The sequence below is a fragment of the Montipora foliosa genome, chromosome 5 (genome assembly GCF_036669935.1).
Source record: "Montipora foliosa isolate CH-2021 chromosome 5, ASM3666993v2, whole genome shotgun sequence".
In the NCBI taxonomy this organism is placed as follows: Eukaryota; Metazoa; Cnidaria; class Anthozoa; order Scleractinia; family Acroporidae; genus Montipora; species Montipora foliosa.
The window spans coordinates 110,001-127,500 of NC_090873.1; the positions used below are offsets into that span (position 1 = coordinate 110,001).

Genomic DNA, 17,500 nt, shown 5'->3' on the forward strand with positions numbered 1-17,500 from the left:
AAAACAAACAAAGATGTCCTTTTCGTAGCTTCCGTATGTTCCATATTTTTTGGACTAATTTCACCATAAATGAAGGAAAGATGCCGTACATTCGAATATAACATTACAGGAGAATAACGACAAAAATTGAAGCAAAAAAATGTGAAAAAAAAATAGACACCCCGACCCCGACCCCGACCCCGACCTCGGCCCCGGCCCCGGCCCCAGCCCCGGCCTTTCGTTTTGGCTACTACTTACACTATTTGCAGTTGTGAATCGTATACGTAAGCTATGAACTCCGGGCTTTTCCCTTTTACAAGACGTTTTTGGTGAGCTTGCGGCCATAAACTTGGCCTTCGCCGATAATTTATCGGCACTGCGATACAATTGATAATCTGACTAATTTTAATTCGATCCTTTCGTACATCTTCGCTACCACTGTCGGTGCAGATTTTCAAAAGATACGCGATCACTTTTTCACGTTACTTCACACTGAAATATCATTTACAAATTTACGGGGCAATTTTGGGTCGCTATATTTATCACTTTCTGTGGAGTTTTGACCCTAGCCGTGAGAAAGGTTCGTATTTGCAACTCGCATGAGTTTATTTCAGGTCATGTTTGTTGACTCTTCTTTTTTCATTCTATTGGCTGATTATTTGACACAATGCAAATGACAACATGTCACATTCCGAGGGGCGGAATTCACGAAGAAGTGGCTTGCAAGCGGGCTCTTTTTTCCGCGCCCCAATCCTCTCGCGCATACAAAAGAGCCTGCTCGCAGGCTACTCCAACCTCATCAGTGTCAGTGAAAATGTTTTGCAGGCCTGTAGCATATATCAAAACTTCCAGAATAGGCACACACTGCATTCTTTTTCAATGTAGACTTGCATGGCTCGCTATGTTGGTTCGCATGGCTTACAGTTATGGCTTGCACATTGTCCACACTCAGAATTTACTATGCTTCTGGTAAATACATATACTCACCCCTGCAGTCTGGGAATCCATAATACCCTGTGGCACATTGATCACACTTTAGTCCTCTGTAACCAGATTTACAAGGACATCGATCCTTTGTGTGACACACTTTCTCACTTGTACCGTTCGGATGACAGTCGCAAGCTGTAAGGTGAAAACACTAATATCAACCAATTTAGAATACTTACTATGATTTTCATACTTCAAGCGCTAAGTGGCATGACTATTCTGGGGGTGGGGAGTAGGGGGTGAAGGGTACCATAGCTGAAACAACCGAAACCTTTAAAAAAATGTTAACCTTAGGCCTAAACACTATGCTCTAGATAATGTTTAGGCCTAAGGTTAGCATTCTTGTAAAGGTTTGGGATGTTTCAGCTATGGTACCCTTTACCCCCTACCCCCCACCCCTATCCCTCACCCCCACAATAGTCATACCAAGCACTAAGCGTCACGTATCAACAATTATTGATTTCAGCATCCGTGGTTTCATGTCAACTCTCAGCTTGGCGTTGGAAGTTTGATTGATGGAAACCAAAACGTAGTTTGGCTGTTGGCACTTAAAGATGAGATTCCACAGAATTATGGAAATCGCAGCCGGTCATCTGTGGGTTGAGTTTGCTGGTTCTCTACTCTGCTCCAAGAGGTTTTTGTGTAAGTACTCCGGTTTTCCCATCTCCTCAAAAACCAACCTACCATTTGATATGTGTTTATTTCATTTGATTTGATTTCTGAACAGTGTCCCAAATTAGTGTCCCAGCACTAAATGCAGCTGATCATCATCATCATCATCATCATCATCATTATTCATATTTTTTAAACTCACCTAATGTACACCTTGAAGGAATGTATTTAACTGAAAACGAATAACAGAAAAATGTAAGCTTTCAGCATAGGTCTTTAGATTGCTATTTTCTGCATAAATTTAAACGTTACTGTATGCATTTTTGACGCAACTTGATACATCGCACGTTCACTGGCTTAAGCTAACAAGAGAAGCCCTTCAACAGAGTCAAGAGGTAGATGCCCTAGACACTCCCTGCCAGAATCATCATAATTGTATGAGGGAGTGTGGCCCAGTGGTTAGGGCAGTTGCCTAGAGAGCTGGAGATCCCGGGTTCAAGACCCGCTCTGACCACTCGTTGAATTTGATCCTGGTAGTCCCTGGTTCAACTTTCCACCAACACTTCTAAATACCCAACTGGTTTGTCTCCGACCAGTTGGGATTATTAACAGTTGTTGTTGTTCTGTTCTGTCGTTTCGTTGTGTTTCATTGGCCCTGAAAAGCCCATGCGGGGAGCGGCCAATTATGTATGTATGTACGTACGTATGTATAGAGATGCTAGACAAAGCAAAGTTACTCCGGCATATCTCATCATTTTTCTGCCAGCACAGAGGAGATTGCCACCATTTTCTCTATTTAAAGTAACCCGGCACAACCTGCCACATGAACGGGCGGCCGCTTTCTAAACTGTCATCCCCAACAGCCGTGTTGTAAGGAAAGGGGGGTGGGGATGAGACATGTGACAGCAGCATCAAAAAAACGAATCTCTCAAGGGGCGATGAGTTCCTTATGACCCACCCGCCAGCATGCAACTTTGGACAGCTATTCGACACTCTTCTTGTATCATTGTATCAAAGAATAAGAACCGAATAGAAGTTGTCAACTCATTGAGCAAAAGGCTGCCATGCTGCCAGGGAAGTTCAACATTATCAGATGTCATTTTTTATTTTATTTTTACGATATATGTTTAGATTTGGATTACCACGTTTCTCTCTCGCTTTTACTGTCAACACTGTCTCTTCATGTTACGAAAACATTTCAGCCAAAAGCATTACAAAATGAAGTGCTTCCTTAAGAGCATAAACTCACCATCTTCTATGGCTTTTGTCTTCCAAGGTGTACGTAGAAGAGAAGTTACCTGTCAAAATAGGTAGTGGGGAAAAGGAAGTCAAGAACTTTGTAATGTTATCACACCCCTTTCTTGGCTGTAGGGACTAGCATATGGAGATAGGCCATGGAAAGTGAGCACAAACGATTCTTATCCACAAGTTGCGATGCATAAAAAAAGCGAACATTCTATGGTGCACTGTTTTTATTTCATACACCGAATGCAAATATGGCGGCCGCTCGGATTGGCCCGGGACTAGTACCGTGAAAGCGAGGCTAGTCATTCCTCTGCTAGCGCCTTTTTCCTGATTTTTTTACGACGGCAACGCATGGCTGCCCGTGTTTTGACAGAAGACGATATTCCGGGAGCTGCGTTACTTACGATTCTGGCTGAAATGTAGAGGTGATTCCTTAAAGGGTTCGAAAACGAAAGCATTATTGGTTAAAAGGTAAGACTCCTCGTTGCGCACGTGAGCAGTTAGTTTGGTCAACATTTATTACTTACCTCTTATATTACGGGCCGAAGAATATGTAAAGTCTGGCCGAGATCAGATCATTGTAGATCCAGATGTCCACAAAATCTACACTAAAAGAAGACAACACGAAGCGGCGAGGAAGAACGTGACTCCGAGTACTAGTGTTGTTGTTGAGTATCTGTCAGATTGCTGGTCTACAAATCTCACTCGAATGCCTTTCTTTACGCGGGCCGAAATGAACCAGCATATCTCGAAATCGGGAAAAAAACATTTCCTCCGGCAGCAGTAATCACTCTGTACCAACAAGTATCAGAAAAGCAACAACGTTCCTTCAAAATGAATACTTAAAAGGAATATTTGTGGCAAGCGATGACAACTGTTTTTATTTTAAGTCGAGCTGTCATCACAGCTTCAGGAAGCTCTGTGTATTGTGAGTGGAAAGGTCAAAAATGCCTACTGTATTTGTGTTGCTGGTGCAGTTGGCTTCTGTAATCATGTGTTAGCTTTGATGATCAAGATTTGTAAGTTTACCCTTTATCAGTGCAAGAATGTCAATGACCTGGACAATGAGGGTGACATGCAGGCAAAACAAAGCTGCACCTCCATGTTACAACAATGGCATCTCAAGGGTAGAGGGGATACAATAGCTCCACAACCATTTATGGAAGTTGTTGTTTACAAAACGCACCAAGATCAGGACAGATCTTGATCAAAACATCAGGCTGTGAGATGTCTTCTTTACGAGGCCCTGACAATAAAGGTTATTAAAGGCCAGCAGGCAGATGAAAACAAGTTGCTCACCAAGCTACAGGCCATAAACTCAAAAATGGCCCTAGCGCAGATCATGACTCCCACCTTAAACAACACCCCGCTTATAGATACAAAATTTGGCAAAAGCCCTCAAGGGTCTTTTGGTAGCTATCAGCTTTCAACTACTGAGGACAATTTTAAAGTGCCACCACGACGAAAATTGTTGCACTTCTTTTCGGTATTTTTTAACGTAACATTATTTAATATGTTCAAAAAAAAGGCGAATTGCTATAATTTGATCGATATATGCTCACCCAGCGCTAAAATAGCTGGCCGAAAAACACGAATAATCTGTCGGCCATTACTGTTTTCGCAAATCCAAGCCCACGTTTCTACTGGTCTGTGGTTTAACGCATTACTTGACTTGTGACGTCAGGGACTCAACGAAACAGCGCATCTCTTCGTATGCAACAGAGCGATTAGGCGCTATTCTCGACTGCGTTTAGGCATGTCTTCACCGTTTTCGCCGTCAAAATCTTCCTCAAGTTTGACAGAAAGCGACGCAGAGTCTAGTTTGACAAACAAGTCTCCGAATCATGGGGAGTTGTACCGTACGACGATAGTCTGGAACCGCTAGCTACATCAGAAGAGGCAGCAGCATACGACACAAGAATACAAGCCAAAAGAGAAACTAAAAAAACTAAACGGGTCCTATACATTTACTTATGTCGTAAATAACAACTCTGTAGAAGGTATTTTGAAATAGTGCTGTCTTGAAATTATGGAAGATAAAGTAGTTTACTAACATAGTCCAAGTAAAATCTTCCGTGTATTCAGCGCGTTTTTCCAGCACGTGGGGCCCCGAAGAAAAACCTCGAGTCCGCGTTGAAAATCGCTATTCCATCTTAGCATCGACTGAACTATTTTATCTATAAACTATTGAGAATTACAGCAGATAAAAGCAGTGAGCTGTAAAAAAAACCGTTTTGGACTGCGCATGTGGTGTGGAGATGATAAATGTGAGACAACGTGTCGAAAATTTGGCGAGGAAATGCAACACTAAGCGAGATTATAGACAACAACTTCTCTAACCCTGCGACAGCTCCGCTGTGAAATCGGTGCAGATCTTTTCTTCTAAATGGTTAGAATAGCTCCTGGCTTCAAACGTCTAGCGAGACCTTTCATGGGGTATGCACACGTGAAACAATCGTTTGTAAAATGGTCAGAGCATACAGGGAATTTTCTCACAGGCCCGGGATTGAGGTTCTTCCGGTGAAGGCAGACGAAGTTCTTCCATTTTAATCGGACACTGCCGCTTTGAGGCGAATTATGGATCGAAATTCCAGCTTCGTCGTTGTGTCCTTGATCACAGTCTTGGACTTGACAACGCCAACCAGGCACACTGTAGATAAAACTGGAGAAAAGGACTTTTCCGAAGGCACACACTTCTCATCCGCTCTGCGTAACATACAAGAGTAGCCACATTTGTTTTGATGCCTTGAGTCCCTGACGTCACTTCCTCTTTATGACAACTTGGCCCGACTCTCAAAGTTCTGTCCCGGTCATTTTTGAATCCGGTAATAGCGGAAAGCGAAATCTGCTCGAATACGAAATTCAAGGTTAAAATAATGGGACTTCCCGTGGGAACTTTGTCTTGAAACTTGGCGTGGTAAGTAATAAGTACTTTTACTTTCGAAATATGAAGGGAGTAGAATAGCCATATTTTTGATCATAGTGGCACTTTAAAGTTTATTGCGACATTTCTTCAGTAACAAGGAGAGACCCTGGCTGTAACTACAGCGAACAATTGACTTCTTTTCCAAGATTTCCACTTAAATCAGGAGAACCACTTGTTTTACCACCTGGAATGACAGAGACAGAGAAAAACTTGCTGGAAAGGCTTCAGGTTGATGTTGATAAAATTAATGAAATTGAGAGGAAAACTCAGAGGCAATCTGATTGTGAAGAGTGGGAAAGCGAGAGAACATTTCGATTCACAGCGTCAAACTTTGGTCTTATTAGCAACAGGAAAAAGCACCATGACAATTTAGTGAGCAGCCTTTTACACCCCAAACCTTTCACTTCAAGGTATACCAGTCATGGGATCATCTACAAACCAGTAACCCTTGAACAATATCAAAAGTATATGCTATCTGTCCGTCGACCTGTACAAGTGCGGAAGTCAGGCCTTGCAGTTAGTCTAGAGGCACCATATCTGGGGGCCTCACCTGATGCGAAACTTGTTGACGTTGGCTGCTCAGATCCCTTTAACCTATCTGAGGTTAAGTGCCCAGAAACAAAAATTCTTAATCACACCCCTAGATGCATGTTCAGATGGCACTTTGTATCTGGAGGACATAGATGGCCAACCCAAGCTCAAGCGCAATCATAGGTATTATACACAAGTCCAGGGTCTTATGGGTGTGACCGGTGCTCGATGGTGTTACTTTGTGGTTTACACAAGTAAGGGTATGAGCATCGAACGGATTCCATTTGATAAGCAGTTCTGGTTCAGCTTAAATTCTAAATTGAAATCATATTATTTTACACATTTTCTTCCCAAGGCAGCCAGAGAATGTTAACCACCCCTCCCCCCCAGATTTTTCGTCCTTTCTATCATAATAATTATTGGCACTGTAAAAAATAATAATAAAATAATAATAATAATAATAATAATAATAATAATAATAATAATAATAATAAATAAATAACTTTAATTCAACACCAGTAAAATGTAATTCAATCTTCAGGGTAGAAAGTTGAAGTAATTTTTATTATGGTTAAGTTAAACTCCCCTCATATGTGTTTTGGTGCTGTTGAGCTTAAACATTTGAGTTCAATTTCTACGAATTTTGCATTTATTGTGAATAATAGTACAATTGTGAATACTTTAACTGTACCATAATAAAGTTGTGTTCATGACAAATTTTAAAAGGTTATAAATATAAGGAAAATTGAAATGAAAAACTTAAAGAGTTCTGAAATTCCAATGACCTGGCTTCCCTTGGTAAAAACAGACACACAAAAACTATACAGAAGTTAAGGGATCTTGGCAATCACAAAGAAAAGCGCATACACTCCAAATCTGATTCAAAATACCAAACAAACTTAAGGGTAGCACTCCTTCCCAGATCCAGATCTGCTGTGTTCGAATGACATCTTCAGCAGACATCTGGCTGTCTCCACCAAGGAAAGATTGAATGTTCAGTTTAACTCCCAGTGGCAAAAGGTCCTCGATCTGAAATCCCTTGTCAGCCATTACAATGTCATCATCTTCAAGTTTCTGTGACAGGAAACCACTTCGGATCACAATTTCTCGGTCTGAAATGCTGCCAGTATATAGTTGGCTAACAAAAGTTATTGCACCACTTGGGGAAATACCCACAAGTGCTTTAAAGTGCTACTATGACGAAATTCGCATCTTTCCTATCTAAGCCATTTTAAGACATAAGCTTGTAGTCTTTACGAAAAGGAGAATGCTGTTTACTATTTTCAAATATCTCGTTTTGTTCCAGAGATATTTTAAAGTGTTAAAAATATGCAAATTAGCCAAGTGATGACGTCATAAACTCAACGGAATTTTGATCAAATATGATGAAAAGAGATATCTCAGGCAATTAGTATCAGAAATGCTTGATTCTTTGCAGTAAGATTCTAGTAGATGTGCTCCACATTATGCCGACCAGTTTTGTTACCATGGCAACATACTGGGTTCCAAACCTCCCAGATTTTAAAGGCTTTCCTGGCCACCTTTGGTGTTCTATTTTGATATTTGCCAATGCTGCCTCGTCTCCATGATCCTGCAAACATGTAAATATGTTAGGTTGAGTGTATGGCCTTGTTAAATGTTTTTCTAGCTTAAGATCACCAAAATATTGAAATAAGGTTGGAGGGAACTGGAAAAGAATGAGTTGTCATGGGAACCAATTTCTTTATAGCCCTACGTGTGTTGCCAGTAAAACTATTAGCCTACCAAGTTTCAATGGTCTCTGTTGCAAATTTACCGAGATAGCTCTATTTATATACTTGATTTTATTCTGGGTTGAGTGAATGACGTCATCAATCCTCTCATTTGCATATTTTACACATTTTTCAAACTTAGATATCTCCGGAACCAATGCGGATATTTTCAAACGGTAAACCGCGTTTGTAATCTTTCCTGGAATTCTATATGATAAACCTAAAAACTCAAGGGATAAAAATTTGATCATAGTAGCACTTTAAAGTGTTACATGGTTCTTGTAAGAACTGAACAATTCGGAGTTGAGCAACAAACTGCTTGGCATTTCACAGCATACTTCTGTGCAGTTGATGCAAATTTTCCCTTGAAATCAGCTGGCATTGTTTCCATAACAACTGCTTTTGACGGCCAAATTGATATATGGCTAAATTTTAAATAAATGAAATTTATCCAGGGAATGAAAATTCGGCTGACAGTAGACTGTGCCAAACCATACAAATGACCTAAATGCCGCTCAGAGAAGCCTCTTCTTAAACGGCACAACACAATAAAAAATTTCTACGCTTTCTGGGCATCGTCGTCCTCATCAGAGTCTGAGTTGTAGAATTTTTCAGGGACATCTGTGGCACTGCTTTTGGGGCAAATGTTTTCACAATTATCGCCGGGATTCAAGAATTCAAAAATGGCCATAAAGGTAGAAAAATTTGGTAGGCCGGTATAAAAGCTGATATTAATATTTGCGTCAGCAGTGAACCGATCAACGCAAAACAAACGTGCAGACATGGATTCTTGTCGGCGTTCACTTTCTGCGAGTCGTTCTTTCAGCTTCGCTATTTTCTTGACGAAGATGATTTAGTTCATTTTCAGCCATCCTTGATTTCTCCTCCAGTTTCTCGAACTGCTCTTGAGTAGTTATAATTTTTGATGCTGGAGGCTCTTGTGAATTTACTTCAGTGCTTGTACTTGGTTCAAAGGTACTCTCCACGGCATTCGTCTCCATCATGGACGTACATGTTTCTTGCGTTTCAAAGCAATCACTGTCGTTTGGCAGTTTCTTCTTCGTAACCAGCGGTTTTCGTTCGGTAGGAGACTTGCTTCTTTTCGGAGAAGGACCACACCAGTCAAATTTACAAGGAATTGCACCTTCCCTGACATAAATCCTGCCATTCAAGGACTCCGCAGATCCTCCGGCCTGAAATGCAACGAACACACTTTCCTGCGTTCTGTTATCACGAAATCTTTGCCTTTGTCCCGACGAATCGCATGAAAGTTAAAAAAACTGAGACTATCTCCTGATAATAAAGTATATACTTTGTAATTGCAGTTGGGGACGCAACAATAAGAAGGCATGGTGAAATATCCTTGACTCGAGCGAAATGACGCGTTGTCAAAACAGAACAGCAGAGGACTGACTAGACTCGCTTTCACGGTAGTAGTCCCGGACCGGTCCGAGCGGCCGCCATATTTGCATTCGGTGTATACATACTGAGAATTTTTTCTTACTGGCCGACGCATTTCAAAGATTGGAAGCCATTTAAATGCAAGAGCAAATTTTATTATAAACACCCTCAAATCCGCAACGTGGCGCGATATTCACTCTCTGCTGACAACTATATATATTTTTTATTTTGTTATTTGTTTACACACTATAATTTGCCGAGAGACTTTACTTTTAAAATTAAAAATGGCATCGCGAATTTGCTTACAATTATGACGCATGAAAACTAATGCAAAGAAATTGAAACAACCTCAGTTTTAAAAATAGCCAATGCGAAAATCTCATTAAAAAGTGTAAAGTAAATAAAAATACGGTAGTTCTTATAAACTAGTTTGCATAAAATACAAACAGTTTTGCTCTCGCTCAGCAATTCACTGAACTCTCCATTCACGAACTCGCTCAGGAGGTATTTCTTCAGCGTCTCTGAGCTTATCCTTCCTTCGAAGCAAGGTTTTTAGCAAGCTTATTTCTGTCATTCTTTGGTCTCGTGTTTTTGTTTTCCGGCTTGCTTATCTATGAAGTCAGCCTTTGTTACTTCAAGGAGAGCAAAACTTGGCAGTTCTTCTATTTTGTTTTAGAAAACCGCGCGCTTGTCGCCCTCCACTGTGAAGTAACTGTGAAGTAACTGTGAAGTACTATCGTTTGTGTCTCTAATTGGACGAACCATGTAGTTTCACAGTCGTTCACTTTCCTGGTTGGTTGGTTGGTTGCGTATTTCGTACGATATTTAGCCGGGCTTTTTCGAGTGTAAATCTCAGCATGTATGAAATAAAAGCATATGCATATTCATGAAGTTTTCCTCCCCGCACTCTCGAGGTGATGTCTTTAGTCTCGGAATAATTTTAAAACAACTGTGCACCGTAGTGGAAGTGGCTGCAGTGGTGAATAACAACCGACAATGAGGTGAATAGTTCTTTTGGTATATACTAAAACAATGAGACAATATAGTGCAAAAAGACTATTTTAACTCATTTATTCCTGAATTTACAACACAAGTATTAAAAAAAAATGTCACCAGGAAAGTTACATAAGTGCCCTCGGAAGTTTCATTTTATCTAAAAGAAGGCGAGACGGACATTTTTACACTTGCTTACAGTTCTTCGGGTGGCTCTTGATCGGCACTTGTGAAGTCCACCATTTCCGATTATCGGAGACCCTCATTTTGTGTGGTATATACTAAACCATCATTCACCTCAGGGTCAGTGAAAGTGGTGGAGATTTACCTCCACTTCGGTGAATAATTGTTAAGTGTATTTCACATTTGGGTTTTCCCGTGATAAACAAGCAGTTGTTCGAGACTTTTATTTTGTTTTACGGGCATTGAATTTTGAAGATCTGTTCGCTGTCTTTTTTTGAAAAAAACACTCTGTACTTTATTGTGATAATAACTTACAGTAATTAATTTATAGCAAGCGCCATGTATGTCATAACCTACCGCGACCAATATTTCAAACAAATTTGAACGTCCTTCATTCTGGATACTGACAATAGTGGACGTTATGTCCTGGAAATGAAAAGGATAAAAAAAACAGTCTTCTTGTAGAGTATATTTCAGCGATACTGCACACCAAAACATCCAATAAGGTATCTATTATCTAACCTTTTTTGCACTAAATGTTTAGCACATGAATTGTAAACAACCGAGAACGCGTGACAGATTTGTGCGTGCGGAGCAACGTCAGGTACTAAACTGGTCAAACCGGTTCTCTGCTGTACAATAACCAAGTAAACAAATAACTACCTGCACAATATCGTGGAATACTCGTACTCGTTTCGTGCGTTTTTTGTACAATAACTGATACAGTTGGATATAATGAGGGCAAACAGTTAACAAACTGTTGATGTAACTTCTGGGGGTATAGAATGGAAGACTACTCCAACTCGTTCTTCTGCTGTTTCTTTATTCCGCTAACAGTCTTCCAAGACAACTCAACAACAACAATATAATGACCACATAACAACTCGTACACGGCCTTTATTGGCGACAAGAGCCAACCTGTCAAGGCTATATCAATCGCTTGTCAAACAATACCAGTAAAGCGAAATCCGCCTGCGCAGCACATTTTACTGGGCACTGGGCACGAACCATTAAAAACAAGTCTTTCCTCTATATTTCTACACAAGTGTCGTTAGGTCCGGCCAGTATAGCACAAAACCAGTAGTATAAAAAGGCGACAAACATATTTATTTGCAGGAGTAAAAAATCAATTTTACACCAAAATGATCGAGAAAGTCATGTTTCAAAATCTTTACATAACAACCAACGAACAAAAGGTCGGAAACTTCGAAGCATAAATTACCAGGCGTGCGGCAACTGTATTTCGCACAAAAAAGACCAATTGTACTTATTGTACGGCCAGTTTTTAATTAATTAATTAGTTACTTACTAGTGTCAATGACTTAAAGCAAAATCCAACATTTCAGATAAAATAACATTTAATGGCATGCAGGGAATAAACAAAGACATTGTAAATTACATATACTAATGTTATTTTTATCATTATTATTATTGTTATTTTAAATCTATTTTTAGCACTATAGTCAATTAACTATCGATTATCTTACTGGCTATTGTAGTCTTTCTTATTTATTGTAAATAATTCGTAAGTTCGTTAACTTAATTTTTTTAAATTTTGTAGATACACTTTAGTTCTAGGTCCACATCAGCTTTTTAGCTGCCCTTTTTTATTGACCTACAAGACAAATAAAGTATGTATGTATGTATGTAATTGAAACCCATGCTAAGGCGCGCGAAATACACCGTTTCCATTAGAATAACAATGTTCATTAGCATAATTACATAGATGATTACTGAAAATTATTTGCGCTGATTGGTTGCCGTTGAGGTGATTATTACGCCATAATCACCTAGGCGCTTTTTCAAAATGGCCGCAAGCCGTTTTGCCGAAGGCAATTTTCCCGCGAAGTTGTCAAAACTAGCTATCCGCTTAAAATATAATTTCTCGCATCTTTTTGTTCAAATAAACACTCAAAAATAAAAAAAATTAAATGACCTTTCCGTATATATCTTTTTGCAACGAAATAAGCACATTCTCAAGTTTCAAGGTGAACAGGTATAGATTGTAGAGATATTGGTACAATCCTGGTCAAAACTGTTGGCACAATAGTAGAGCGATCGGGTCAGTTGTCGGGAATTCATGCATCGGAAACTATAGTTGTGACGTCACTGTTGGCGTGCTGAAAAAGTACCGATATAAATTTTATAAAATTCAGTATCCTATTTAGTGGAAAATGATGGTGGTATGTGATGCAATAAATTGCAGGAAGTCTAAAGTAAGCTCGTTCAAGTTTCCCGATAACCCAAAATTACGGAAAGATCGCTCATCGCTATAGATCGCTATAGATCGCTATTTCACACCAGACAGCTTAAAACAAATCTGGCAGTAAGGAGTTTGCTTCGTGCAGCTTTCAAGACACGAAGACTCGACCTTAAAGACGATGCCATACCAACTGTTTTCAATGTCAAAAGCGTGGAATCTGAAGCAAAAATAGGCCAGAAAAGAAGCCACACCGACGACCATTGTAGTCCGCTGACTAACCGGACTTCAAGCAGCAGTTCCTCATCCATTCGTTCTGGATTTGCGAAACGCGGAAAGTTAGAGGTAGGCATGATCCATCTTGTTTAACATATCTAGGAATATATTGAATATTTTTCCCTCTTTAATAACTATTGGCTCTTTTATTAAGTTTGCCGCGTTGTGAAGATCTTAAGTGTCCGTCGAAAGCTGGAGGATAGAACGGTCCAAAGATAATATCGTCCTCGCTGTTAACCTTTAAGAGTCTGGAAATAATTCAAAAGCGTTTGTGTTCAATACCTGGTTCGCGAAGTTTTAAGATTTGATTTTCATCTTAAGACTACTTAATTTGTGAGCACATGTTTGGCTTAAGGTTTTCTCGCTGTTGGCTTTCTAGGAAAAAGAGTTCATAGAGATGTTTAGCATAAGGCCACGACGAATGTAAATGATCTGTTATTAGTGGACTTAGTGGAAATACCCAGGGGATCTGTTTGTATTTCAAAGGAAGTTATTCGAGCATATATCGTGTTTGCGTTTTGCAAGTAATTTTTTGAGCGGCGCGTTCAGAAACTTAAAAAAAACACTGGAAACACAAGCTATCGAAAACCTGCTGGAACTTTGGCAAAAAAAAAAAAAAAAAAAAAAAAGAGAACGACGAGGTTTTTCCTATACCTAAGTGCAACTTAAAAAAACGGTGTATGAAGAATTGGTTGATTTTAGTTTCATTGCTTTTGACATCCAACTTTTGATATTTGCTCGACATTTTTTCTTCAACAATATAAAGTCACCTCACTCTTTCTCATTTTTCCCCTAATCCCCTGGGTATTTCTACTAAGTCCACTAATAACAGATCATTTACATACATCGTGGCCTTACGTTAAACATCTCTAATGGGCCACTACATATTACATGTAGTCGCGTAATACATTGACTGCGGTGTAGTATCGAGAGTTCAAATAGACAAAATCATGTATACATCAGCACTTGCAACCCATTACTTACAGATTTGTAATAGATCTTGTCTTTATATCATGCAAATAATCAGGAGTTGTTGTTGTTTTTTCACAGGTTACATCTGGACACTGTTTGATGAGCTTCTAAACCTTCTAATGACGAAGAACCTCCAATTGCCTGCCCGGATTCTAAACGGAGCGAAGTTTCCGTTTGGCAAATATCACCCGGCGATCAAGCGGTCTCGGCACCTGATTTTAAAAGAGAAATTGGCAAAATGTGGTCGCAGATAACAATAATCCATGAGAAAATTGGCTCCTACGAGAAACCACGAGAAGCTGATTTAAATAATGTCCAGCTCATCAACACTATCCAACAAAGAAATCAGAATCTCTGCAACGAAATAAGCATATTGAAAGACCGACTATTTGAAGAAACAACGAAGCTTAAGAGAATTTTGGAGGAACGCGACTCATATATAACTGCCCTCCAAGTATTGACAAAGGAACTGCGTGTTGATAGTTCCGTTGCTCTAAGCTCCAATGATGATCAAACCGAGATAAATTCTGCCGAAACCATTAAGCGTCCAAGACTAAAGTCACAGCCAACGGGTCAGAAGATTCCAGTCATCGCAACTCAAAATCGCTTCGAGCCTCTTCAAGATCAGGCTTCTGTACACTCTGATCAACCATCCCGAAACAACAGATGCGACGTACTACCGAAATCTACTGCATCCTCTAACAGAGAGAGAAATAAATCTACTACTGTGGTTATTGGCGACTCTATGATCAAACAACTTCATGGTTGGAAACTTGGCAAAAAAGTTGGCCACCGGGTTGTAGTTAAATCATTCTTGGGAGCCACCTGTGGGGAAATGAATCACTATCTTCAACCACCCATAGACAAAGATCCCACTAAAATCATCCTTCACATAGGAACGAATGATCTGAAGGATCGAGATCCCAACATAGTCGCTGATCACATCGTAGACTTAGCGAGGAAAATTGAGAATGAATCAAGCGCTGAAGTCATTCTATCTGAAGTGGTGTCCAGATCGGACGATGTTTCGAACGAATCCGTAGAAGCTACCATTTAGCTAAGCAAGTTTTGTACTCAGAACGGCTGGCAACTTGTACAGCACAATAACATTACCAGTAATGGTCTAAATAAGAGTGGGCTACACCTTAATGAGAGAGGTAATAATATCATGTTTAATAATTTTGTTAAATGTCTTAGCGCTAGCGCTCACAGGTCAGCTTGATGCTCACGCCTATCTATAGCTCCTGATCAACCCAGCTGGGGTCATCCTGTGTCTACCACTTTAGTTCCAACTATTTCTCAATCTCTATCGTCTACCGAGTCTCTCACAGTCAACAATAGTTGTAAATCATCACAAATTGATGGTTCCATAAGTCCATCAAATTTGCATACTAAATCCATATCTGTTGTAACCGAGCCCGCGACGAAAAATGTCACACTGGAGGTTTTAAGATGACAGTGCTCAATATTGCTAGTTTACCGAAATATATTGACAAACTAAGAAACTATATGACCTCTAAATCAGTTGATATTTTAGCCATAAATGACACGCGTTTAGACTCCTCGACCTCAAACAATGCCATAAGTATACCCGGTTATTCTCTTGAAAGAATGAACCGTAATAGAAATGGCGGAGGAGTAGCGCTTTATATTAGAAACTCTATTAACTATGAAAACATTCAAGCCTTGGATTAGAAATTAGAATTACTTTGTGTTAAAAGGATTAAGCCTATTGTTGGTACGTGGTATAGACCCCCTGGGTGGAAAGAAATTTACTTGGGGATTTTAACTGTGATATCGCAGCTAGTCCTCTGGATCATCAAACTGTAAAGTTTCGCGATATATGTAATTTGTACCAATTTCATCAGCTTATCTACAGTCCCACGCGAATAACTGCTTCCACTGCTACTACGAATGATTTGTTTATAACTAATAATCGAAGTAAAATGTCTCACGCTGGTGTCTCCCATATTGGCATTAGTGATCACTCACTCGTTTACGCCATTAGCAAACTATGTATTCCAACTTGTTTTTCGAATATTATTTTCAGCAGGCAATTTAAAAATTTTGAACCCACTTGTTTTAGGCGGGAGCTGGACCTGGCTCCATGGCACACTGTAACTTACCATAATGATCCAAATTCTGCTTGGATTGTCTGGAGAGACATGTTTCTCCATGTCTCAAATGTTCATGCACCTTATTGACATAAGAAAGTTAAAAGTACTCATGTCCCATGGCTTAGCCCTGACTTAAAGAGGGTGATGATCGAAAGAGACAAGCTAAAAAAAGTTGCCTGCAGACTAAGAACAGAGGAAAGCTGGTCAAGGTATAAATCAGTTAGAAATCAAGTCAATGAAGCGATAAAACTGCAGTCCCAGACATAATTGTTGGGACACTTCTGCCTCTTCCTTCCCTCTCAATGTTCGTGTGAAAGATTTGGTAACTGAACTACGATAAACAACATTGAGAGGGGCAGGGAACGCACGAGGAGGGAACAGAAGATGTTGACATGAAGTGTCCCAACTATTTATGTCTGGGACTGTGGCTAAATCATCTTATTACAATACACATTTCGCAGTAAAAGCAAGGAAATATTAAGAATTCATGGAAAGGAATAAATCTTATTATGGCAAAAACAAAAGAGACAACTAGAATCAGCGCTCTCAAAATTGGAAATGTTGCATATACTTCCCCTAGAGCAATAGGTGACGTTTTAAATAATCATTTTTCAAATGTTGGACCATTACTTGCTTTATGTTGAAAGAAACGACCAATGATACTGTTCTAAAACTAATTAACTCACTTTCATTAAATAGGGCTAGTGGTCTTGATGGGATATCTTGTCGCTTACTTAAAGAGGCAGCAGCTATAGTTGTGCCCTCCTTAACCTACATAATCAATTTGTCTTTCACCACTGGTACATTCCCAGATGAATGATAATTGGTCAGAGTCTCGCCCATGTAAAAAGAAGAGGCGAAAAGTGACCCTAACAACTACAGACCAATCTCTGTTTTGCCGGTGATTAGCAAATTGATAGAAAAAATAATTTTCGACCAGTTCTATGAGTATCTCATAATGAATGACCTCTTCGCTGACACTCAGTCTGGTTTTAGACCCGGGAATTCCACTCAAACTGCCCTTCTAGAAGCTACTAACGAGTGGTATCTAAACATAGACAATGGTCTGATAAATGGTGTACTTTTTCTCGATGTCAAAAAAGCTTTCGATACGGTAGATCACCGGATCCTACTACAGAAACTTCAACTTTATGGAGTGGATTTCCATACTTTGAAGTGGTTTCGATCTTACCTAACAAATCGTAAGCAGAAAACCTTTGTAAATGGCCATTTATCGGACTACTGCCTCATTATTTGCGGTGTCCCACAGGGATCGATCCTGGGCCAGCTTTTTCTTCTTAGTCCATATAAACGACCTCCCTGCGTG

At 39.7% G+C, this 17,500-nt stretch overlaps 1 protein-coding gene and 2 pseudogenes across 3 annotated transcripts in view; 1 reads left to right on the forward strand and 2 right to left on the reverse strand.

Moving 5' to 3' along the window:
- LOC138003261 (uncharacterized) overlaps positions 1-17,500 on the reverse strand; it is a 91,471-nt gene that overhangs the window by 18,374 nt on the left and 55,597 nt on the right. For all 3 annotated transcript variants that reach the window (XM_068849213.1, XM_068849214.1, XM_068849215.1), the window contains exons 6-9: positions 10,966-11,034; positions 2,828-2,876; positions 1,781-1,810; positions 967-1,101 (exon numbers count right to left, since the gene is read on the reverse strand). In XM_068849213.1, the coding sequence (XP_068705314.1) occupies positions 967-1,101; positions 1,781-1,810; positions 2,828-2,876; positions 10,966-11,034 (283 nt within the window). The remainder of the gene's footprint in view (positions 1-966; positions 1,102-1,780; positions 1,811-2,827; positions 2,877-10,965; positions 11,035-17,500) is intronic.
- Positions 3,983-6,653, forward strand: LOC138003180 (uncharacterized; annotated as a pseudogene).
- Positions 7,978-9,622, reverse strand: LOC138002837 (uncharacterized; annotated as a pseudogene).